Source organism: Pipistrellus hanaki (genome assembly GCF_964339955.1).
Source record: "Pipistrellus hanaki genome assembly, chromosome: 3".
NCBI lineage: Eukaryota > Metazoa > Chordata > Mammalia > Chiroptera > Vespertilionidae > Pipistrellus > Pipistrellus hanaki.
In genome coordinates this window covers 7,191,171-7,217,142 of record NC_140505.1, presented here as the reverse complement: position 1 = coordinate 7,217,142, position 25,972 = coordinate 7,191,171, and the positions used below count along the sequence as shown (strand labels likewise).

Sequence of the window (25,972 nt, the reverse complement as noted above, 5' to 3'; positions counted from 1 at the left end):
ACAGTTTTCATACAGGTGGAACACCTGTAAAACTGGAGACGTTCTCCTTATAATCGTGCATAAATGTAAACAATGAAATTATTCAATTTTCTGGATTCCAACTGTGGTAGTTCTTTAATTGGGACCAAGGCTCAGTGCTGGGCAGGGATCACAAATAACAGAGCTCACACAGGAGAGATGTGTGTTGCCCGCTCGGTGGTGAGAGCAGGGGTCGGCAGTGCAGGGCGAGCGTCTCCCTAATTGTCAGCCCTTCCCTCACGTGACCGGGGTGGCTGCTCCAGATCCTAACCCTTGGTCCGCAGTCCAGCCCGCAGAGAGGAGAACAGGGAAAGCAGAGGTGGAGTGCCTTCCCTCTAAACCAGGGGTCTTCAAACTATGGCCCGCGGGCCCCATGCAGCCCCCAGGGGAGTCTGATCCGGCCCGCCAGGTTTTTTGGGCAGTGAGCGCAGCCAAGGTGTTACAGTCGGAATTAGTAGTTCATATAGTCCGGCCCTCCAGCTCTCTGAGGGACCGTGATCTGGCCCCCACTTTAAAAAGTTTGAGGACCCCTGCAAACCTTTACATTTATGCATGATTATTATCGTTTGATTTTAGGACCTCGAGAACACAATTACTGACTTTTTGAAAGGTATTTTTATTTTCATCTCAAAGAATAATTTGGAGGTATTGATCAAGCTATCCTTTGGACTGAGATAATACAGTTCCTCTCACACTCTGGCCAAAGTTCGGTCACAACTCAAGGGAAACTGTCAGGGAAGGAGGAGAGGCGGGGCAGCAGAGGGCAACTGGTGATCTCCGCCCTGTGCAGTGACCACGCTGCCGTCTCCTCCCACGGGATCAGAGAGCTTTCTGGCCACATGCATATTACCAGGGCTTTCATTTTCAAAAACAGATTAGAAACACATCTTGAATGATTTCAACAATCAAGGGAGGATTTCTCACCTTGTCAAGCGCTACTCCTTCGCAGCGGAAAGCTAACACCTTGTGCTAAGCTAGTCAAGAGCCAAATGGAATTAATTAGAGTACGCTTGTCACCGAAATATCAGGACAAATGTTCTTGAAACATGGCCCTTTCTCCCTTTGCCTTTTTTCCCCCTCGTCTGGTTTATTTACAATAAAAAAGTAGGTTGAGGGATGAGGTTGCAGAAACAGATCCTCCTAACTGTTACTCTATATAGCGCATAACCGATAACCGAACGCTGGAGAGAAAAACGTATCTGAATTGTGTCAGCACAGGCTGCCCCAGCCTGGATCTCGGTGAATAATTAATGACAGTGTTCGGTTCGTGCTGGTTTGAGGCTCCATATAAATAGCATGGGCACGTCTGGTGAGGTCATCCTCCACGGGGCCTTCTCCCCTCAGCACCAGGGCTGTGGCTCGCACCTGCTGCTCCGCCGAGCCGGAAAAACCGAGTTTCCCTTTTCCTTTCTTTCTTTTATGTTTCTTCTTTTTTTATTTTTGGGTGACCTCTCTTTAAGAAAATATTCGCCCGAGTATTTAAAATGCATCATGTAAGCCCAGCCGGAGTGGCCCAGTAGTTGAATATCAGCCTCTGAACCAGGAGGTCACGGTTCGATTCCCAGTCAGGGCACACTCCCAGGTTGTGGGCTCCGTCCCTAGTGTGGGGTGTGCAGGAGGCAGCCGATCAATGGTTCTCTGTCATCATTGATGTTTCTGTCTCTCGCTCCCTCTCCCTTCCTTTCTGAGATCAATAAAAATATTTTTAAACACACCATTTAACAACTATCACTTAACTTTATATAATGAATAGACAAGACAAGCTGCTTTAAAAAAAAAAAAAACAGCTTGTCTTGTCTATTTTGTGTTTGTTTGTTTTTTTGTCTTGTCTATTGATTGTAGTTTTAGAGTCTCTTGGGCAAACTTGCTATTTAATAGAACTGGACAATCCATCTGTAAAGAGTCTTAACCCACTTGTGGAGCAGAAACAAACCAGCTAGCTGTTTCTGATTACAGCTCTGGGTTTCCACAGTTTGGCTGAGAGCTGACCTGCAGAGGAAGTTATAGCACACAACTGCTCTTTGAAAGAGAGGTCATAAAAGGATGAAACCGTGCAGATTAAGAAAACATTGTCTACATGTTCCAACTCTCTCGACTGCAAAGGAGGACACTGACATCCCTCCCCAAAGGCAGAAGGTTCCCAAGGGCACCTGCCCAGTTCGTGAGCAAATCGGGTCGCCCAAATCCCAGAGAAGCGCACTGCCTGTTGACTGGCATGCCCGGCAGCATGACCCTAGTGGCATAAACATCAACGCCCTGTGCACAGGCGGTGCTGCATATGTCACCAACCTCGAGTGGCCACTCAGTTCCTGAGAGTAAGGTGGGAATCAGCAACTAACAGAACCCGAGACTTAAACCCCTCTCTGTTTCCTTGAGCTTCTCCTGCTTTGGTGAGTCTGCGCTGTCTCTCTAAACTCGTGGCTTTCCAAGTTTTTGAAATTTCATACTCTTGGATGGTGATGAGGTACATCCAGGCCACCGATAATTCTTTAAAAAAAAAAAAAAAAGATACTTCTATTTCTATCAGAGAGGAAGGGAGAGGGAAAGAGAGATAGAAACATCAATAATAAGAACTATTTTTAAAATATATCTATATTTTTTTGACTTTTTATAAAGAGGAAGAGAGACGGATAGAGAGTTAGAAACATCAAAGAGAGAGAATCATCGATCAGCTGCCTCTTGCACACCCTCTACTGGGGATGTGCCCACAACCAAGGTACATGCCCTTGACCAGAATCGAACCTGGGACCTTTAAGTGTGCAGGCCGATGCTCTATCCACTGAGCGAAACCGGTTTCGGCACGAGAACTATTGATTGGCTGCTTCCTGCACACTCCACACTGGGAATCAAGCCCACAACCGGGGCCTGTGCCTTGATCAGGAATGGAACTGTGACCTCCTGGTTCATAGGTCAGTTAGAGCTCAATCACTGAGCCACGCGAGCCAGGGCACTGATAACTCTAATAACCCTAGTGAAGATGATAGATTATATTTCTTTAATCATTCTTTGTGCCTGGTACCTTTCTAGGTACACAATTTTGAAGGATATTACATTATTTCATTGCAATGACATGTATTAATTCCTCACATTGAGCCTATGAGGTATGTATGTATTATTATCCCCAATTTTCAGTTGTGGAACATGAGGCACAGAACATGTATGTAATTCACCCTAAGTCACACAGCTAGTAAGTAGCAAGAATTACTACTGAAACTCAGATGGGTACTTTTAATCACTACACCATGCTGGCTATCCAAAAAAAAAGGAAAAAAAAAAGAATTATGTGTCTCCTAACTGTATGCACAGGAGACAGGTGGCATAATGGAGTGAGCCCGGTCCTGGGGCCAGAAGAGTTACAGTCTGTTCTCTTTGTATTGGACCTTCATCCAGAGGGTTGGGCAAATTATACTTCTCAGTTCGTGGCCTTTTATTTCCTTTGACCTTGCTAGGTTCCTCCGTGCATGTGTAAGCACTTCTTTTAAACCATAAGCCACCACCAAACTATCCATAATACTGTTTTTTTTAAGAAATTAGCAAAAAAAAAAAAAAAAAAAAAAAAAAAAAAAGTATGTTTCCAGTTGGTTGAACTAGTAATGTGTATTGAACACTGGTCACATGCCCATCACAACTGGAGAGATGCCGCCCTTGCTCCCTCTCCTCCCTCCACGCCAAACAGTCCAGGTTTCAGTACCCACAGCAAGTAAGGGGGGTGGCGGAGAGAATGGTTCTTAGGCAATCGCTGCCTTTGATTTTCCTGTTGGCATTTCGACAGTGGGCGGTTATGCCCTGTAATCAAAGGAAAGTATAAACCGTTCATCTCCTAGCAACTCCGCAGATTACTGGCAGGGAAGAATTTGTGGGGCCGAGTCTGAGTCCAGATAATTTCAGACTCTGAAGCCAGCGAGTTCCTGCTCTGGGCCATTAACTCTCCTCAGCACCCCGCAAACATAAGACACCCGGTGTCGATGCTGTGGCCGGAAGAATGTGCATTAAATTAAAACAGCCCAAACGCAGGCAGCTGTGTATGAGAGACACAGAGGAGTTGGATGATCATTTCTGTAGTTGTTAGAAATCTAATTGCAATTAAACGTCGCTAGGAATCAAGATCATTTTTGCTGCTCTGCAGCTTCCCTTTGCCAAAGCCCATTCCCCAACCCTCTCATACAGGGGAGCACCTGTGACCCGGGCCTCACAGCCCCCTTGCCACCCCTGATGTGTTCTCCCATGGGCTTCTTATCTGCCCACACAGGCTGGTGCGTGGGGAGCCCAACCAATCAAGCGCAGCTCCTAGTCAGTGTCAGGAAGCTGCTGCTCCTGGACCTTGACATTCGAAGTGCAGGTGCGATCAACACCCACTTTCCCAGCCAGCTGCGCCTCAGGGAGACAGCTGTGACCGGGAGGATGCGTCCCGTCTCCTCACAGAAGAGCCAGTGCCGTGCTTAACATTAGGTTATAAAAAGCAGAAGCCTGACTCGAGAATGTATTTGAATGAATGGCCAAGGCAAGAAATGCTCCAGCCACTGGTCACATGCGTCAACACCAAAGAAACACCCACGGTGCATAGCAGTAGCAGTGACTTTGTGGGCGTCATGCGCTTGATCCACTTCTAAGGGCTTTGTGTATATTAACACACTGCGAGCCAGTAGTTTTATTACTGGCTTTACCCAGTGGCCAGATAAGTTCCGATGGAACGCGTACGAAAAATGTCTTACAGAAGCGTTAAAGGCACACGTTAAAATTAAATGCCCATTGCATTTTGAAGTGATGTATTACATGTTCTTACGAGCTACTATTTTTTTTTAAAGTATGATACTTTGTAAAATTCTGTGTAATAGGAAGTGAGAATTCTCGTGATCCGTTGGCAGTGTGTTAATCATCGCATCCTTCTATAACCCTAGTAGGTCAGCACCATCGTCATCTCTACGTAGAGAGGAGGAAACCCAGTCAGGTTCAGGGAGTGGATATGGTAGAATGGGCTTTTCACCCAGTTGTCTCGGCCCCAAAGTCTGCACTCCGGATCACCACCCCGCCCACCCCAACAGGAGACCTGGTCATGCCGCCACTTCCATCGCTCTGTCTCCTACCGAGGGCAGAGGGTGAGGCTACAGTCTGTGAAAATAACAATGATCTGGAACATAAGCATTAGTTGGGAAATACTTTTCCTATGCATTCCTTAGATGAATCAGAAATGTGTCTGTATTTATTATAAAGAGGAAAGGGCCTGCTTTCTTTAGGCATCTTGCTGTGTGGCGGGTACCTAGGAAAGTATGCTTGTTCTGAGCAGACGAAAGACATGGAACAAAGACCCTATATCTGCTCTGTGCCCTCCAGAGCACTATAGGACTTTGGGAAGTGAGCATGTATAGCCTTCTTTTAAAAATATTCTATTCTGGTGCACATGCCAGAAACACTTACTGAGCAGTTAGTATTCATGATTTATCTGATGAGCATTTCGTGTTTTTCATTTATTATTTTTGATCTCTGTCTTTAAGCCTTTTATAGCTGAGAGATGGAAACATGAATAGAGTTGTCACTCATGCATTCTTCGAAAGGATTTTGATTCTGTCTGCATTTTCGGTCCTTTATATGGCTAAAATTATTGAGTGCCAGAAATTTTCTACTCACTACATAAAATAGTTTTTAATCTACTTTTATTAAAAAGACTTTTTTTTAAGTACCATGGAGTGTTTTTCTCCCAGTAAGTTAGAACTTAGGAAAAGAGTAAGGTTAATTTTACCAGTGGGGATTTTTTTTTTCTTCTGATTTTAAAATTTCAGTCCCATTTTTATTCAGCCTTAATTATTCTGGGCTAAATTAAAAATTTTTTCTTCTTTAATCTGACATGTTATTTTGTTTTCTGTCTGTCCCTTGTTACGTATATGTCTTTTTCCAACTTCATTCTCTCTTCCTGGAAGTGCAGGAGTTACCTCTTAGAAAAAGAATCTATAAATTGCTGAAGACTAATATTAAAAAACAATGAATTTTATTGTTAACTCTGTTTGCCATATTGTCTCAGATAATCCCATTTTATGCCTAAATCAACATAATTTATTCCTTGATATCCCTCTTTCCAAAAGCAGAATAAAGCTAATGATTACATAAAATAAATTTGTTTTTAGCTGCAAATTCATGTATGTATGAGATACATCCTGATATTTCCTAAAACTTATCATGAAAAATGCCACTGTAAAATAGATATATTTTTAGACAGTGATTTACAAGCCTTTAAACTGTATCCCAAAAACACAATTCCTCATCTTTTCATAGAATCATGCTTTCCAATATGACCTAAGTGGAAGTTTTAAAAGATTTGAGATACACACCTAGCAAGATGTTATAAGTTCCGTGTGCAGATGCGGTAGAAAAGAGCATAAAGCAAATTTCAGTAAAGATGGCTACACGTTAACTTTGTGCAATCTGCCACAATTCTACATGATGGCAGCTCAGTGAACTCATGAAACACAAGTATAAACCAAGTACAGAGTCAGAGGGCCAGTTGGGGATCAGTGAAATAAGTTGAGGTTCATTGTAAGACTTTGCTCAAAAACACCCCACACCCCAGCCTGCTGGCTTCTCCCATTCTCAGGGTTACTCCTTTGGAAAGAAATGGAAAACAACCTGTTAGAATGCAAATGTGTTAATTTTATAAGGCACTACTTCATCACTCATCTTAACAAAACTCAAAGAAATCAAATGTAAGAAATCAGCCATCTGTGCATTTAAATCATGAGGGTTGTCATCATAAAAGAAGTAATGCTTTCACTGTACTCAGGATAGGCAGTTATTCTATCCCTTTCATAGAATTGAACATTAATCTTGAGCCGTGGTGGCAATCCCACATTTCACTGAATTGCATCAGCACTGTTTGGAATCGGTGCCCAGGATCAGAGTCCAAGTTCGATCATGATTGTCTAGTTTCACATGGAAGACAAGAGCGGCAAATAATGGTGCTCAGTAGGCACACAGGGCAATATTAATTATGGGATGCTGCACTACAGTGACAGTGAGCCACTAGCAAACAATAATGATTAGAGTTTCTATCGACCAAGCTATAAAGCACTGACTCGTTCCACTCTTTCACGTTCTTTGCACTCCTGCCACACAGCAGTATTTCTCCCAGCTGCCTAAGTGGTCAAGAGCGTAAAGTTAACTACCTCTGCACATTTCCTAAAGGGGAAAAAAAAAAAAGAAAAAAAGATTGATTTCAGCAATTTGTAATCCTCATCCCTTCCCTTAACTACCTTGGGTGGGGTCACCGGATGCCAATGTGTGGGTGGAACCCCTCTGTAGACTCCACCCCGTGACTGAATTTCCTGCCTCTAAAGCAAATTCTTCTTGTAACAATCCCAAGTCTTCTGAGTTTATATTCTTACCGTGGGAAAGAGATAACAAACAAACATGTAAGATGAGAGATGGTTGGAAGTGCTCTGAAGAGAAAGCTCTCAAAGGTAAAGAAAATATGGAGGAGGCATTTTATATGGGTGGTTAGGAAATGGTGGTATTTGAGCATGGACCTGAAGAATGAGAGAGCTAGAGTGTCCCAGGCACGGATAAGGACTCTGAGGTCCTTTAGGCTTGGCATATTCAAGGAGAAGTGAGGGTCAGAGGGCTCAGAGCAGAGTCAACAAAGCAAGAGAGAGTGGCAGCAATGAAGCCAGAGACGTGGTAAGGGTTTAGGACACTGAGGACCCTGCAGGCCCTGGTGAGGATGGGAGATGGGAGGCCACTGAAGAGTTTTGAACAGGAGAATAAGTGATCTCTCTCGGAGTTTGAAGACATTATTCTGAGAACCTCGGGAACAGTAGAATGCAGGTCAGAGAAGTGGACTACAGAAGACTAATCACAAGGCTACTAAAACATTTCAGATTCAGACTAAGGTGTGAGTGGTAGTGGAGAGGTGATGATAAGTATTAGGATTCCGGATCTATTTTGAAGGCAGCGATTGCAGGACTTGCTCATAAGTGAGGGGAAGGGATGTAAGAGGTAATTTGAGTCAAATTTCATGTCACTGGTTTTGATCTGGACAACTGAAATGGGGATGCTTTTACAGAGAAGGGAGATGCTCCAGGAGGAAAGGGTGGATGGATGGTGGAGCAGAATGAGGGGTCAGGTTGATGTGCCTGGGGGACATCTAAGTGGGCACAGTGAATAGGAAGTGATATTTTAAGTCTGGCATTCTGAGGACAGGTAGGGGCTAGAGAAGTAAATGTAGGATTCTTCAAGCAGCACTAATTTCGTAACATAGCTCCTTTTTCAAACACATCACATAGTTTAAAATATATACTTCTATTGATTTCAGAGAGAAAATTAGGGGGGAGAGAGAGAGAAACATCAATGATGAGAATCATTGATTGGCTTTCTTCTCCACACTCCCTAGTGGGATGGAGCCCACAACCCAGGCATGTGCCCTGACCAGGAATCGAACCAATGACTTCCGGGTTCATAGGTCAAAGCTCAACCACTGAGCCACACTGGCCAAGCCAAACACATCACATCTTACTCTGAGATTTCCTCAAGTATGACTGCCTATACCCCCGCATAAGTTTGGGAATTTTGCTTGGAAGGAGTGCAGATCAGATTACGATGAAAGAAAAAATAATGTGAATAGATGACGGGAGGTGAAAAGGTGGAACAAGGATAGCAGGATCGACATGCCTCAGCTGCTCTGTGACGGCTGTCGGTGTCTTGTCCCTTAGTGCTCATTTGGATGATGCTCTACAGCAAGCGGCCACCTGAACTCAACATCAATGCGACCCATACATTCCTACCAAGTCCTCTAGTTGAACTTGAGAAACATGATATGTGTACAAACAAGTTGCCTACATCTCTCACACAATTCTCTCTCATTGGATCGTAGAAGGCATTAAATTGGTTTTTAAAGCAATTCCCAACGCCTAGTGAGTAATATGCGTGCTATGCTTTGGACACATTTATTTGCCATTTTCTAACAGAGGCATGACGCAGCGGTGTGTCTCTGAAGGCCCATCAGCATTTACCCAAAGAGCTTGGTTTCTCTAAGCTCCATTGGCAGCGTGGTCTTGGGCACCTCCACGGGCAGCCTCCCCGCTGGCCTCCCACGCAGTGGGCAGCAGGCTGGCGAGCGCTCACTTGGTCTTAGCAGGCACCGCTACCACATGACTCAAGTTCCATAACCGGTCAGACAGGGGCTCCTACAGCAGGAAGGGAACAGTCTCTTCCACGCTCAGCAAAGCCAAAACCAAAAAGCACTTCAGTGCTGGAAACTAGCAACCATAATGCAAATACAGGCATCGCGCCTTCATGGGGGAAAGGGCTGAAGTGGTCACTATGGGGAAATGCATTCCATTCATCTTGAAATGTTAGGGTAAATGTAATCTAATGTAAAATAGGAGAACTCAGACACACTCCACCAGCAATAGAAAAATTGCCCTTTGCTTGTTTTTAAAAAATGACATCAGTCATAACTTCAAACACTTTGTACCATTTGGCCACTCACATGAGGGTATTTTATGTCCCAAGATGAGAAGCAGCAAGGCAACCATAGCCAGCAGACCCTGGGGACGAGGCCACACTCTCTGTCTTACAGTTTAGGCGTCCAGATCTCCGGGTTGGGGCACGTTTTGTGCAAGCAAAGCTTAGATGATGATGGTGACTTTCAGTCCGGGGGACAAGAATCCTAGGGTACCAGAACTAACAAAAATTAGAGGCCTAGTTCCCTTCGTTTTACAGACGAGGAAACTGAGGCGTGTGACTTTAAGTGTTTCTCTCCTCAAGGTGCTTCTGACATAGTGAAAAGGCAATGCATGTGAAAAGTTAAATGAAAGGGCAGAAATAGCAGAAAGCTGCAAGAGAGTCTGTGATTCAATGTCCGATGAGCGGCCCGTGTGCTAACCTTGTAGAAATCTACAAAGATGTGGGTGATTGGGCTCAATGGGGGAGTTGGGGGGAGAGATATGGGAGCAGCTGGACCCAAACTTTGAAAAGCAAGCATGTGTGTGGTTTTGATAAGGATAGCCAGGACTTTGAGAACATCAAAGGCTTATGATAGGGAAAAGGAGGTCGATTTTCCTGCCAAGTCACATGGATTTATTCTTTTAAACATAGGCATGTAGATATGCTATGATTTACTTACACGTTTATTTTCATTTCATTTATAAAGTAACAAGAATGCATCACAAACACTTGGAAAATCGGAGAAGTCACCCATAATTATTCTGACCCTATTACAAACAATTGGTCTTTCTTTAAAACCTACCAGTTAGTTTAAGCAAAATGTAGTAATCTCCTTTATCGTAAATTTTGTTTTCATTTATTTTTTATAAACTGGAGAGATCTTGGGTTCACAATAAGAACTGAAATGAATTTCTTAACAAACAAAAGAAGGGGAATTCAAGTTTATACGTAATCAGCTCTGACTTTTAAGCGTGGATATATGTTGAAAAAACTGCATGGAGAAAAAAGGGAGAGAAACATGTATTCACATACAGGTAGACACAGATACAAATACGGCTAAAGTTTGGAAAGGCTCACATAATGTTTTAACCAGATTTTAAAAGCAATGATAATGATAAAGATACTATTGAACTGGCTTGAAAGTATTTTATTTGCATCTCTGAAAGACGCTCACTTTGAAACTGCGGCTACTGTAGGGCCTTTCCCCCTTGCTGTGCTGGTTTGAAGGTTGCCATTAGCACCCGGAAGGGAGGAGAGATGGCGACAGGTGCCCTGGAGAGTGGAAAGAACCTATGAGATAACGCCAGGGAGAACTCAAAAATAGCTGATCAGTCTTCTGCCAAATGTATATGAAGTAATTTACTTTTTATAAGGTTCCTTCACTGAATACAATGATTTCACTTTTGAATGTTTCTGTGATCCCAACGAGAACATGACTCATCCAACTGATGGCTCATTCTTCCTCTTGAGGCTACACCTTCTTAACCAGTGGAGCCACGGAGGGTGGTCTGATGATGGCTTTGCTGCTTGCAAAGTAAACAGGTGCCCTGAGTGCTTCCTGTCTTTGTATTGGCGTGTACCTCTGACAATATAGTTTCTGGACTGAAGATGTTTACTATTTTGTGTACTACACACACATGTCAGGGCAGATGAGCTTGAAATGTTCGCCACGCCATCAGGTCCTTGTTCAGGAGGCTGCTTTTCTGACTGATGAGTGTTTGCTCTTCATCCAGAAGCCTCTTTCCCCTGGGAAGTGAGGGTCCAAGTCACTTCCATTCATTATCTGATTCTGTGAGAGCCACCTCAGCACAAAGGCACAGAAGAAGCCTGGCTCCTTAAGGGGGAATGAAGATGGGCCCGGGGCAGCCTGTGCCAGTGGCCTGCCAGCAGGATGATGGCTCAGAGATGTCCTGAGAAGGCATCAGAGGACTGCCGCCCTGTTTTGGGGTATTCCGTTAGCGTCAAAAACAGTGGCCGCCTCAAGGAAACAAATCTGCAAAGAGCTTTGTTCCCATCTAAAAATGCATACCAGAAAGTTGATATGGAGTGTGTTTTAGGGCAGTTAGAATGCCCGGGAACATTTTCAGTATGGCTCATTACAGGCGTACCATACCCTAACCCTAACCCTAGCACTGATTGATCCAAATTACCGCAGTCCTACACTCACACTTTTCAATCCTTCAGGTTCTTAGATCTAAGGAAGACATTATAATGCAGTGTTTCATACCACAAATTACCTGGGTTTCCAAACTTGAGTCTGCTAGCTAATAGCTGTGTGGCTTTGGGCATGTTTCTTAACTTCTCTGAATTTTCATTTTTTTAATCAGTAAAATAACAACAGTAGCTATCTCATTTGATTGTCATGAGGCTCAAATGAGTTAATATATATGTAACTACTGTCAGAACAGTTCCTGGCACACAGAAAGCACTTAAGTAAGAGCTGTGATTATCATTAAAGCTCTCTGGCAAGCAGTTAATCAACAAGCATAGCTGTAAGAAACAGGTACATAAATATTCATGAACATGGCCGCACTGTCCAAAACCGCAAAAATCTAGAAGTAATCCAAGTGTCCATGAATAAGAAAGTAGATGCATAAACTGCATTGCATTCACACAATAGAACGTTATACAGGAGGCAAAATGAACACACTACAGAAACAGGCAACAATAAGAATGAAACTTAGTAATATAATGACATCCAGCTTGATGACATCATTTTAAAGATAAAAACAACTAAAATAAACATGCTAGTATGTTTACCAGTACTTACAAATAAACATTCAAGTATGTTTACTACTCTGTTGAATCAATGAAACTACATAAAAAGGAAAGCAAGAGAATGACCCACATAGCACTGAAGTAATAGTTATTTCATGTGTAGAGGGGTAGGATGGAGTGAGGCCTTCTGGTTCCATGCAATTAGTTATCAGAGTCTACCATGTTTCAGATGGTGGCGGTGCAGGTGTTTAATGACAAGGAGGAAATGGAGGAAGGGGTAGGAGGAGCTATGATAAGACTTTGTCATGAACCAAGAATCACAATTTATCAGATTATGTATACATACGACATACCCCCTAAGTAACAGCAATCATTGTCCACTGTTATAATCAATTTTGTTACATTAGATTACAATAATTAAGAAATAAAAGAGTCCAGAGATTGTTTGTTTGCATTGTGTTGTTCTAATTTTGGTTGGAGTAAAGAATAGGAAGATAATCCTTCTATACTGAGGATTTTTTTTTTAGATAAACCTTTGTTTCCTCCTCTTGGGAAAACAAATTGACAGGTCATGTGAGTGTTTAAGGTTCAGACAACAAAGATGATTTTGTTTAAAATACATTATATAAATTAGTAATTTACTACTGGTTAAATCAGTGGTTTTCAATTGGTGTGCCATAGGAATTTTAATGAATTAAATAATATATGAATGCCCTAACTGATTTGGCTCAGTGGATAGAGCTTTGGTCTGTGGACTGAAGGGTCCTGGGTTTGATTCCAGTCAAGAGCACATGCCCAGGTTGCAGGCTTGATCTCCAGTGGAGGCCATGAAGGACTCAGCCTATCAATGATTCTCTATCATTATTGACATTTCTCTCGCTCTCTCATTTCCTCTCTGAAATCAATAAAAATGTGTGTGTGTTTTCTAAATAATGAATGAATGATGCCATTCTCTGGGGTAGGTAATACTGGAAAATGGAGTGAGGCTTGGGAAGAGGGAAATATTATGAACCTAGCATAAACTGGGAAATCAATATTAATTATATTTGTATTGTAACTTAGACATACCAACTTAGATATTGGGGTAATTTGATGAGGGTCCAAACTGTTGTATACTTTTGATGATATTAGGTCCTTAAGCAAAACGTTAACATAAATATTTAAACTATATAAAATAAGCCTTCTGAGATATTTACTACACATAAATTAATGTCATATGTACAAATCATTCTTATGTGTTCATTAAAATACGACCCCTAGGATTTATTTTTGACTTCATTTCCTGGACCTAGAATTAATCTATATTTCTTGAAAGAAAATAAATTGCTTTGTCACAAACATTCCATAATTTAAACTTTTCCCTAGTTTGTCTTTCTCAATCATTTTAAGCTAATGATACATTTATCACATGCCTGTGCCACAAATAGCCACATATATTCAATCATAACTTATGTTAAGTATTAACATTCTAATTCAGAAACTTCTGAAAGAGGGAACAGGCTGATTGAAAGGTTTGTGGATCATAAGTAAGATTGGCATCATCCACATGACAAAAAACTCCAGATGTCACTGTATTTCCCCTGCTGTAATTTAGCAAGTGATGACATGACTGCTTCAGCCAGCAAGAAAAAGGTAATGAACATATTGCCTTTGAACATAATGTGCTTAGATCTTTTAGCCTTTTGTCTCCTCAAAGGCCAATAGACTTTACTCTTTGAAATAGGAGATATGCAAAAGAATGTACCGTTTGGAATGCAAAACTGCATTTTGTGACCTATCTGTCTTGAATGTCTTCTCTACCGCAAACTCTAATAGAAACAAACAAATGAACAAAAATCAGTGATTCTCATCACCTCCAATGTTCCTACAAACACCACACTGCTGTGATGAAAACTTTTTAAAAGGCGATGATAATTTATTAAGCAAAATTTATTTTTCTAAACATTGTTTTGGTGTCTATTTCTAAAATGGACATTTTGGCAAGTGAAATCCTATAACTGGTCATCTCAGTGGAATGGCACTTGAGATAATACCCTGTTTCCCCGAAAATAAGACCGTGCCTTATATTAATTTTTGCTCCCAAAGATGCGCTAGGTCTTATTTTCAGGCGATGTCTTATTTTTCCATGGAGAAGAATACAGTACACATTTATTGTTAAATGAAAAGAAAGGAAATTTATTACCTGTATACGGTACGGTAGTATGGTAGTTGTCAACACAAACCAGACAAACTGTGAATCCTACAGTATCAAGAATTTACTCATTTATTCAATGACAATCATGTCATTATCTTCTGGAACATCATCATAACAATCCAATTCCTAAATTTCCTGGTGAATTTCTTGTGACTCCATTTCTTTCAGAATCAGTGGACCAAATCTCTCATGTTTAGCCTGGGGGCGGGGGGGGGCTTCTTTTAGGGGGATGCCTAAAGGAAACTTTACTCAGAAGGAAACCTGCAAGTAGGTCTTATTTTCGGAGGATGTCTTAGAAGGAAACCTGCAAGTAGGTCTTATTTTCGGAGGATGTCTTATTTTCGGGGAAACACGCTATGGGAAGATGTGTTATATAAGGAGAGTTCTATAGGTTGTGTTTCTGGAATGAAGTAAAGTAGGCAGGTAAGCTGTTTTCCGTCAGCTTTGGACGATGACTAGGACTCATGTCAGTATATAGCCATCTCATTCTGAAGCTGTTAAATATACAAATCTTTAAAAGTCTCCTTCTTCTGGATTTTAGTATGCAAATGAATCATTTTTAAAAAGTTCAATCAATATTAGTCAACTAAATATAGGAAGAGTTTGATGTAGGCAAATTTTAGACCATAAAAGGATTTTATGTGCTTTTGAATTTTAAAACAAACTTTTCATTTTATAAGTTAAAAAGCTCAGACCCAAAGAAACACATGATTTGCCCAAGCGCACATCCACATATAAGGCTTGAATCCTGACCCTGCCACTTACTAGCCATTGAATTAGTACATATGTATATTCCTCGCATTGCCCCTCCCACAAGAAAGTTGCTAACTTAAAAAAAAATTATATATACATATGTTTTTATTGATTTTAGAAAGAGAGGAAGGGAGAAAGATAGAGAGATAGAAACATCATTGATTGGCTGCCTCTTGCCCATCCCCTACTGGAGATTGAGCCTGCAATCCAGGCATGTGGCTCTTGATCAGAATCCAACCCGGGACCCATCAGTCTGCAGACTAATGCTCTGAGCCAAAGCTGCTAGGGTTAAATCAAATAAGATTTAACTACATATGTTTACATGTACCCAACAATATTTTAAAAAGTGTTCCAACCATTTCTAGATTTAGCCACCATGTCAAATAAATAAGGGTATTATGAAACAAAATCTTTGTTCAAGTAAGTTTCATTAGTTCTCCAATGTATAATTTAAGTATAAATTTGTATAATGTTTTCTTTGCCTATTTTTGGATGTTATAAGTGAAGGTTTTAGCTTTAAATAGTGGCAGGGTCTGAGGACTATATTAGGTATAAAAAAATGAAGAATGCTGAGACCATGTGAGAGGGTCAGAACTAGAAATGAGGTCATTTGCGTTGGCATTTCACTGAACCAAAGGGCAGTAGATATCCACCCTCCATTTTGCTGTATAATTCAGAAGTCTCAAGACACTTACTGGTAGTTCTAATGAAAGCTGTAAACCTGATTGTTAAAAACACAGCATAGATCAAGTATGTAGTGACAGAAGATGACTTGACTTAGGATGGTAGGCATACAATGCAACATACAGATCATGTATCATAGAACTGTACATTTGAAAACTGTATAATCTTATTAACTAACTAGAGGCCCGGTATACAAAATTTATGCACTCAGGGGAGGAGGAGTCCCTCAGCCCAGCGTGCACCCTCTCACAGTCTGGGAGCACTCGGGGGATGTCTGACTGATGGCTTAGGCCCGCTCCCAGTGGAGAGCCATCAGTAAGATAGCCTTAGCGCTGCCGCAGAGGTGGAAGAGGCTCCCTGCCACAGCCACTGCACTCGCCAGCCATGAGCCCAGCTTCTGGCTCAACAGCACCCCCCGTGGGAGCACACTGACCACCAGGGGGCAGCTCCTGTGTTGATTGGGATCAGGCCAAAACCAGCTCTCCAACATCCCCCAAGGGGTCCCAGATTTTGAGAGGGTGCAGGCTAGGCCGAGGGACCTCACTGGTGCACAATCAGGATTGGGAAGGGATGCAAGAGGTTGGTCAGCCAGGGAAGGACCGCAAAGGATTCCAGGGCATGTCCAGTCCATTTTGCTCAGTCCCAATTGGCTGGACCCCAGCAGCAAGCTAACCAACCAGTTGGAGTACCTGCCCCCTGGTGGTCAGTGCACATCATAACAAGCAATTCAGTGGCCTTAGCATATTATTAGCATATTACGCTTTGATTGGTTGACTGGACAACCAGACACTTAGCATATTAGGCTTTTATTATATAGGATATCAACCCCAATTAATTTAATTAAAAAAGAAAAAGAAAATAACAGCCAAAAATAAATAAATAAATAAAAAGCATAGAGGAAATTTCATTTAGATATCATGTTTCTTAAATTCAGTACATTTTAAGGAAATATTGAACTTTTCAGTTGCTACTGTTATCCATCTGTCTTCCTGTCAACGCAAAGCATACATTTGGGTTATTTAAGAGCATTAACCCTAAAAGTCACTGGGATGAGTTCCCTGAGATGAAAAAATACAAGCATCAGGGTACATGTCAATAGTTTTCTTTTTGCTGCCAACAGTCACCTGGCAGCTCACACTAGTCCTTCCACCAATCACTCAGTGGCCTCACCCAGACTCTTTCAGCCTTCAGTGACAGCCTCTGAGCCTGCCCAGGACGTCACATCCAGGCCAAGCTCATTCATTTACAAACACTAAAAGAGGACATTCTGAAATCGAGCAAGCAGGCTCAAGCATGGCTGTAAACGTGGGACCATAATCTTCCTGGATTTTTACCACCATTGGTCATTGATTTAATTATATTTTAATCACATGGAGCTCACAGCCCACTAAAGTTCCTAGACTTATTTCAGATAAGGTTATAAGAAATAAATTTTTCAGTCTAACCATGAAATGATTTGGTTTAGCCAAGTTGCAGAACTTCTTGTTTATCCCTGTTTAAGTTTAATTCAGCCGTCAGCATAATCTGTCTTTCCACTTGTTACCTATTCCTTTCTTTTGTGTGTGCCTTCTGTAGAATTGATAAGCATGCCACCCTATTTTCCCCCAGAATAAAAATGTTTAAGGCAAGCCAGGGAGAGGCACTCCTGAAAATTTTTCATTCAACAAGGATTCCCCTAACACTTTCACACTCAGCACACAGAAATACCATGAAGAATTATGGCAAATTTTTTGCTAAAATTTAGGGAACCATCGTGTACTCCAAATAATTTTAACAACGAAAATAGAAGGTATCTATCATTATTATATATTTTCTTTAAATCCAAATGAATATTGTCATAAACTATAGATTGTTCAAAAAATGCCAGAAGTTTCAAATGTTAATAAATTCAAAATTTCTTCAAAGACAGTATTCCCTCCCATTGGCCCATTTTTTTCTCCTTGGATTTTCTAACATGAGTCAAATCACCATAACATCTATACACAGTGATTTAACATATTTTCATTCTAGATAAGTTTTGTAAGAGAAGTATTATTTAGTTTCTGAACGTAAAAGACAAAATTGGAGCAAATATGTATCACCTCCCTCCCACAAAATTCAAATGCCATGGAGCAAGAAGAGTTTCACCATTTCATATCTGAGATACTTAAAAACACAAATTTATAATAATGCCAGTGGTATATAAACACTAGAGGCCCAGTGCACAAAAATTCATGCACTCTGGGGGGGAGGGGGGTTCCCTCAACCTGGCCTGCTCCTTCTCGCAGTCCGGGACCCCTCAGGGGATGTCCAGCTGCCAGCTTAGGCTCACTCCTCAGGGCATCAGGCCTAAGCTGGCAGTCAGACATCCCTCCAGCATCCTGGGAGCCTTTGGGCGATGTCCAACTGATAGTCCAATGCACAAAATTCATGCAAGGGTCTTGGTTCGTGCAGTCCCAGGCACCTCAGCTGGCCCTCACAGCTCCAGCCAGCCCTCACAGCCCCTCACAGCCTAGGCTGGCCCTCACAGCCCCAGCTTTGTCTGGAAGGTCGTCCAGATGGTCTTCCAGACAGTTGTTCTGCTGTTCAGTCTACATAGCATATTAGCTCTTTATTATATAGGATAGAAATGTAACTGGCCTTTCCTTTAGTTTTTATCCTGAAACTCCAGTGAATCTGCAAGTTTTAACAGTTCTTTGATGGAGTGTTAGGGTGTACTAGATATATATAACATTATATCATCTGCAAGTAGAGAGCTTTACTTCTAAATTGAAAACAAAGAAGTAAATTTGCTCCTCAAAATGAATTGTATGGTACTCTATACAATGGTGAAAAGAACGGAAGGTGCCTTCACTAACAAACTAAACAGGAATGGCTGATATCAGGATGTTATTACTCTGCAATTTGTCACACAATTCTTTATGTGACATTTTATAGACATCTCTTTCCTCTGGCCACCACCTTGGGTTATAAGCTGTCAAAGTCAATGAAGAAGGTTTTTAAAAGACTAACTGTCACAACCTTTACGTGTCACATTCCCTTAGATGCAGGAGCCGTGGCTCAGCTGGGCCAGGAGGCAAGTGTTTGATTCAACTGTTTCTTTAGGTCTGTCTCCTCTTGCTCCCTGCAATCTGTGTGTGTGTGTGGGGGGGGGGGGGGGGGAAGAAACAGTGGGGAGGTGGGTAAAGCTTCAGCTAAAAGAAGGCTCTGTTTATGGAAGAAAGAACACTGCCTGGAAAACAGGATTCCTTTTCAAATCCATTATGTTGTTAAGTTGGGGGTGGATAATTAGAAGATGGGAGAATACGTACAAATTAACCTAATAAACCACAATTGCTTCAGTCTAAAGCAATAAAATAACGCCCCATGTATTTTTTTCAGGAAAGTCTAGATCAGCGGTCGGCAAACTGCAGCTTGCGAGCCACATGCGGCTCTTTGGCCCCTTGAGTATGGCTCTTCCACAAAATACCACATGCGGGCGTGCACGTACAGTGTGATTGAAACTTTGTGGCCCATGCACAGAAGTCGGTTTTCAGCTTTCAAAAGAAATTTCAATTGTCGTACTGTTGATATTTGGCACTGTTGAGTAATGCGTTTGCCGACCACTGGTCTAGATATTTTCCCAATACTCAATCAAAGCTAAAGTTCTGCCTCAAGCTATTTGAAATATGGGTGAATGGGAAAGATGCCAGTTGGCCGGATTGGGGATGGTTTGCTGCGGTGGGGAAGGGATAGGTTTGATCCTTCTGCTGTTGTCATTGCCGAAGCAGATGGTGATGGCACTGGCATACATCATTGACAGGGCTGGATATGGCAGAATTGAGATTTGAGTCCACGTCTGCCAGACTCAGCCCTCTCCTTCCCACACTATTCAGTTCCCCTGTAGCATGTGTCCCAGTATTCTCACCCACCAAAAGTCTCTGATAACGTGCCTGCCTCACCGGACTGCCATTAGGCATCTGATTCCCTTTTATTAGGAATCCATTTGGCTTTTGATACACATCAAAGAAGCCAATGGCCTTTTTCTAGCACTGTCCTACCCACTTACTCAAATGACTGTGAGAAAAAAACACACACAAAAAAAAAACACATGTGTTTGTAAGTATTTAGATGTACCCTGTAATCACTCTTCAGTATTACCATATAAAAATAGGGAATTACCAGGAACGTAAGATACTAGAGCAACATTAAATCTCAAGACCATTTCATGTGTTAAAAAAAAAAAAAAAAAAGTCCACATTCTTTCACAGTTAAATAAGAGAATGATCACAGACTCTGAGGCTTTGGAACAGTATCAGAAAGAAAATGATTGACCAGGTGGTGGTCTCCTTGCCTCTAACCAGGATAGTCTTAGGGAAAATATGTCAGTATTTTCACCAGCTTGCATTTCTGAAGACTCCGAAGGAAAATCGCTGATCTCCTTGAGAAACATATGGTGCTGTTCTCCAGGAGATGTTCCCAGGCGTGGGAGAGTGGGTGTGCTTACAAGGAATACCTAGTGTATTCTCGTGAAAATTATCAGTGGCCTCATGTGCTTCTGTTCTTCACTCTTCTTGGTGGTTTCTTATTATTCCTACCAATGCTGTTTAATATGCCCAGACCGCAGCACTCACGCCTACAGGCTGTGGGTAACTTGGCTCCTGAATACGAAGGGCCCATCTTCGGGCACCACTAGCCCAGGAACGGTGGGAGGAATTTAGAGTTCTCATTGCGGACTCTGAGCAAACACAACCGTGCTCACAGTTGACTGTGATGACGGGGACCACCTACCCAGAGGCTAGGGAGCCGTGAGTTGGCATCAGATACTGGCTGTCAAGTAAGAGGAACCATTCAGAAGAGGAGTGAAGGTGGGTTCTTCGGTGTCTAATCTCAAGGACGGTAAAGGGCAAAATAAACTACTTGGGCTATTTCCTGTGCAAATTTCAAAGCAGCATGTTTGATGGAGTATTAGAAAAGATAAGTAAAAATAAACGTCCTCCACCTACGTGAAATCATTGGAGTATAATTAAATAATGAAACCACTTGGCACTTTTGAATACTTCTAATCCTACCTCTGTCAGAAAGAGAGCAAGATGTATTGGCCATTCAGGGTAGTTTATCATGAAAAAATGATACACATGATCCCATTTCAAAGTAAATTTAGGTAAATCTGGTGCATAACCTTCATAGGCATCATTTTTTCCTTCTTGTGTTTCAAATAGATCTCTAAAAAAATCAAACATCCGTCAATGTTTTCTTACCATGTAGACTGTGCCCTTTATTCTGAATAATGTTGTATATGAATTGTGAATAGATTAATTTCAAACGAGGCCTAGCAATTCTTGGATTATGATTATTCCATGAGCAATCTTCTGGGCAACCTCTCGCATTAACCGAGCTAAAACTGGGTCCTGTCGTTGTTTAGATGGCCTTGATGCCTAAATGCAAGTCTACAAAAGTAAAGTGACACACAATTCTCGGCCAACATTGGGGACAGGATGTGCCTCTGCTCCCCTGCAGAGTGAGATGCCTGATGAAAGAACTCAAGCCTCTTTACAAGATCCTAGGCCCAGTCATGTAGGTGCCTCTGCATGAACAATCAATCAAACATCTTCCTGGGACCCTCATTCAGAAGTTAAAACACCCCCTCTGCTGCCCAGTGCATGTTGGGGATAAAAGGCTGTTCTGATCCATAAATCCAATGGGATGTCTGATTATTGAAAGACATTCAAGCAGAATTAGAAGACCATACACACAGACCGATGTTGTGGCCATGCATGAACAACCAATACAACCTACTGCCACATACTGATTGGGAGTGAAACTGCTCTAACCCAAACAAAAAGCAAATCCATCGCCATCCATGAATTCAGAAACCTATAAAGTTGTCTTTCCTACAAAACTCCAGCAAGAACTGAATACAGCCCCACACCCTCTGCTGACCTCACTTTTGACTTTCTAATGCGCAGAGTTCTTTGCTCTGTGGATTATCTGCTAAAGTTTAAGGCAATCTGCACTTTACCGTCCGTTCTCACTGCCTTGGCCCCAGTTCAATTCCAATTTAAGGAAATACTTGACATACTGTATCCTCTGTTAGCACGCAAACACTCCAGGAATTTGATGCTTTCCAGAATAAGCCATGCTTGTTATATAAGTCCAATCAAAGACACATTTTCAGAACCCAACAAAAGGAATTAGATCCGCTTCAGCTAGACTGTCTAAAGAGAGCTCTCAGTCATGGGTTTGTTAATGGCTTTTGTGCAAATAATGGAAATGGAATCGTGCATTTTTACTAGTTACCCAAGACGTTTTTGGGTATCAGTTCTGGGAGGCTCCATCACTCGGCTCTTAACAACGTGGAAAACATCTTGCTGACTAGGAAGTTAGTCATTTCACATTTTGGCATGTACACCAGTGTGAAGTCTAAAAAAACTCGCAAATTTCCTTTATAAGTAACAGGATACATCACTTTAAAGATGAAACGCTCACGGATTTGTGGCGCCTGTCTTTGTTCCTGCTAATCCGATTTTACTTTTGGGATGTCAGCTATTTGGTAAATGTATGCAGTAGAATCCAAACAACACATTTTGACAATTAGTTCTTTAACTCGCTATAAAAAGCACCATTATGTTTTATCCGTAGGTGCTGGACTCGGAGAGCCCAACCTTTGAGACAGATTTAATATTCCATCCATCAGGAGGGTTCCAGTCCAAGGCCTCTCTCTTGTCATTCAGTTTTAAAACTTGAAGCAGTTTTAAACATAAAGTGTTCTTGGAAAGGAGAAAAGAGAATCTGGGGAATGTCCCTGCAGTCCTCAATTTCTGGAGAATGTTTATCCCTTCTTGTTTTAGCCTCGGTCACAGACATCCCCTGAGGGTTTTCCTTTCCATTTATTTTGTCCATTTAAGGTTAACATATTAGGAGTTTTGCTACTGAGAGAGTAAGATAAATAGTCTGATGGAGCTTTCTCAAGCCTCCTGCATTGACCGCCGCCACCTCCCAGTTCACTGGCCTCTGTCTCTTCAGCACAGGTGGTGTGCAGGCTCCCAGCAGTTTCTCGGTGATGTGTCATAGTCTTCTGTGTATTCTGAGAAAGCTGGGGAGGTCGGGAGGGGAAAAGGAGCTGTTAATTTGTACACACTGAAATCCCATTTTAACGTCAACTGGCCTATGAAGTCTTACTGTGAACTCCACTGGAAAATCATGGTACTGGGTGTCCGGTTCCATATGACAGTGAAAACAATTGGATAGTCTGGAAGCACTACAGAACAAGAATAGCATCTGAATTGTCTTCCGTGTATAACTCTGAAATTAAATTGGGGTGGAATCAGCACTGTGATTGTATTCATTCTTTATGATCATTGCCCTTCCCCTCATTGAGTACCAAGGTATCAGTTAATTCAGTGTAGCCATCAAAGATAAAATCCTGCTGAAACTGGTTTGGCTCAGTGGATAGAGCATCGGCCTGCGGACTGAAGGGTCCCATGTTTGATTCCAGTCAAGGGCATGTACCTTGGTTGCGGGCACATCCCCAGAAGTGGGTGTGCAGGAGGCAGCTGATCAATGACTCTCTCTCATCAATGTTTCTAACTCTCTATCCCTGTCTCTTCCTCTCTGTAAAAAAATCAATAAAATATATTTTTAAAAAATCAACAGTATAGTCCATGTTTCAAAATTGTCACAAAATGTATTTGCCAATAAATTTGCAAAAATTCATAGCCCAAAAGAATTGACTGAATAAGTCAAGTATGATTTGTATAAGAAACAAAAAAGAAACAGATATAATTAGTCATTTGAAATAATACACATTTTTAAAATAGTTAAGTTGAACTTAATAAAATCTCAAATTCTAACAATGCTATAATCTCTCTCCAACAATAGCTGCTAAATATAAGCAAAACTGCTCTAGATAAATGATGAAGATGAAACCATCTGGTGAAAATTGATAACATTTAGGGACTTAATGTTATAAAAAAAAAAAAATTAAAGTTCCTGGAAATAAGTAATTCTCTAGTAAAGCATTGGAAATCTGACTAGAAAAAGGTCCCTAATTGTTACTATTTTCACGCTATTTTATTTCACCATTTCTTTTCCCACCCTGGGAGAGGAAATAGATGTATTACATTTAGCTGGTGCTTGCATTTTAATTTTATTAGAATTTCACAGTAGTAATGAACAAAACTAAGCTTTCTCACAGAGGTGAACCGCAATGGCCACAGTGGAGGAAAATGATAGGTGATGAAGGGAGCAGAGCACATGAGGACAGGAGACATGTTCTGAAAGGTGGAGAGGGCAAGGACCAGGCAGACAGACCAGGAAGCCAAAGAAGCTCATCTGGTGCCCTTTGCGGATTGAAGAAAAACATACTTATCAAAAGTTTTTTGACAAATCGTGGCAGATGATTTCATTTCAACATTATCCCCACTCATCCACAAAGTATAAATAAATTTATAAACTATCAGATGTTAGAGTGCTAATGTACATGGCAACTCAGTGAGTGGTGTTGGGAAGTTCATGTCCATCCAACAGTAGGAGCTAGCCATTAGCAAAGGGAGGGTGGCTGGGATCCAACATCTCCAGAGAGCTCTTGCTCTTGTAAGGTTTGCTTCCTATGACAGCAAGTTCTTCCTTTTTGGTCTTAGGGTGTGGATAAATTAGAAATGCTAAAAACGGGCTAAGATGATATGACAGGGAAAGAACTAAGTCATCTCATGCGTCATAAAATAATACTCAACTCTAAAAAATGTTTTTCTACAATAACCATTGTTCTGCAAACACTTCATTAAAATGTATATTTTTTATTGATTTCAGAGAGGAAGAGAGAGAGAAAATCATTGATCAGCTGCCTCCTCCACACCCGCTTCTGGGGTTCAAGCCCACAACCTGGTTCATAGGTCGACACTTAACTACTGAGCCAGACCAGCCAGGCCACAACCATTTTTAATGACTTCATCTCAATTGTTATCCATCAAACACTTCACTGGGAAAAGCTAGAGTGTCTGATACTGACACAGAAATGGGTTTTGTAGTAAACATTTATTTCCTGCATCTTAAAAATAGACTGATGAATCTCATCTTCCTTGGCTATTTGTTCAAAATATATATTCAGTATTCCCTGGTAATAAATTGGTCCAGTAATAAATAAAATATAACAAATTGAATAATATATGTTAGATTTCAAAGTTCCTGGGTATATTTTAAAATTCTGAAAGATGGCACTTTATAACTAATGATCTCTTCAGGCTTAAAAAGCAAAACCTTTTAGTTATAAACTGGAGGCCTGATGCATGTATTCGTGCACCAGTGGGGTCCCTCAGCTTGGCCTATGCCTTCTCACAATCCAGGACCCCTTGGGGAATGTCGGAAATCTAGTTTGGGCCCAATCCCCACAGGCCTGATCTAGACAGGAGGGAGACTGATCTTGTGTGTTGAGCATCTGCCCTCTGGAGGTCAGTGTGCATCATAGCAACCAGCCAATGGTTGCTTAGGCTTTTATATATATAGATGCTTATGAGAGAAATTGAATTTTTTAAAATGAGAACTTTTTTTTTCATTTTCATCCACTACTGGTCACCGTAAAGTAAAAACTTAAGTTTATAATTATGAGCATAGGACTAATAATAATTGAAATTTAACTTCAATAGAATTATAAATTCTGCCCACCTTATTAAGCCCTGATTTAAATAAGACTAATGATAATGAAATATTAACTCATATGTACTCCAAAGACAAAACCAATTGCACGTTATGGTATTTTGTTCCATGCACTGGTGAATAAATTAAAACATCATTTTTTTTTTTTCTACAGGGAAACTGAAGACTTTAATAACAAACCCTCCAAGGTCACAATGAATACAGGTATGCGGTCTCTGTTAGTTTTAACCTTTTCAGCCCTGCTCTCTAAACATCATCTTGGCCCTAAATCATTAGGTTAGCACTCTGCTGATTCAAATGTGATCCTGAGTTTCTGATTAGATGGATAATGTACACATTCATTACTTAATGTCTTTGTCTTTGTGTTCTAGTGTTACAACAATCAAAAGTAAAATTTTTGGTTTTATCTACTCTTACTCAATTTTTTTCTGTAAATTTTGTCTTGAAATTAACTCCTATGTACCCTAGGAAGAGGTGGAATGTCTTTTGCATGTATGCATTTATTTTCCTTCTTAGAATAGGCTAAATTCAAAGGCAGGTTGCTCTAGCAGAAAATATTTA

The 25,972-nt window shown here is 41.3% G+C and overlaps 1 protein-coding gene across 12 annotated transcripts in view; it reads left to right on the top strand.

Moving 5' to 3' along the window:
• The window catches only part of SORBS2 (sorbin and SH3 domain containing 2), a 190,578-nt gene that overhangs the window by 78,852 nt on the left and 85,754 nt on the right, over positions 1 to 25,972 (top strand). For 7 of the 12 annotated variants that reach the window (XM_084877702.1, XM_084877706.1, XM_084877697.1 and 4 more), the window contains one exon: positions 25,566 to 25,615. In XM_084877702.1, the coding sequence (XP_084733828.1) occupies positions 25,606 to 25,615 (10 nt within the window). In that variant the 5' untranslated portion in view covers positions 25,566 to 25,605. Of the gene's footprint in view, positions 1 to 25,565; positions 25,616 to 25,972 lie in introns of those variants that run through there. The other 5 variants (XM_084877700.1, XM_084877701.1, XM_084877703.1 and 2 more) reach the window with 5 other exon arrangements.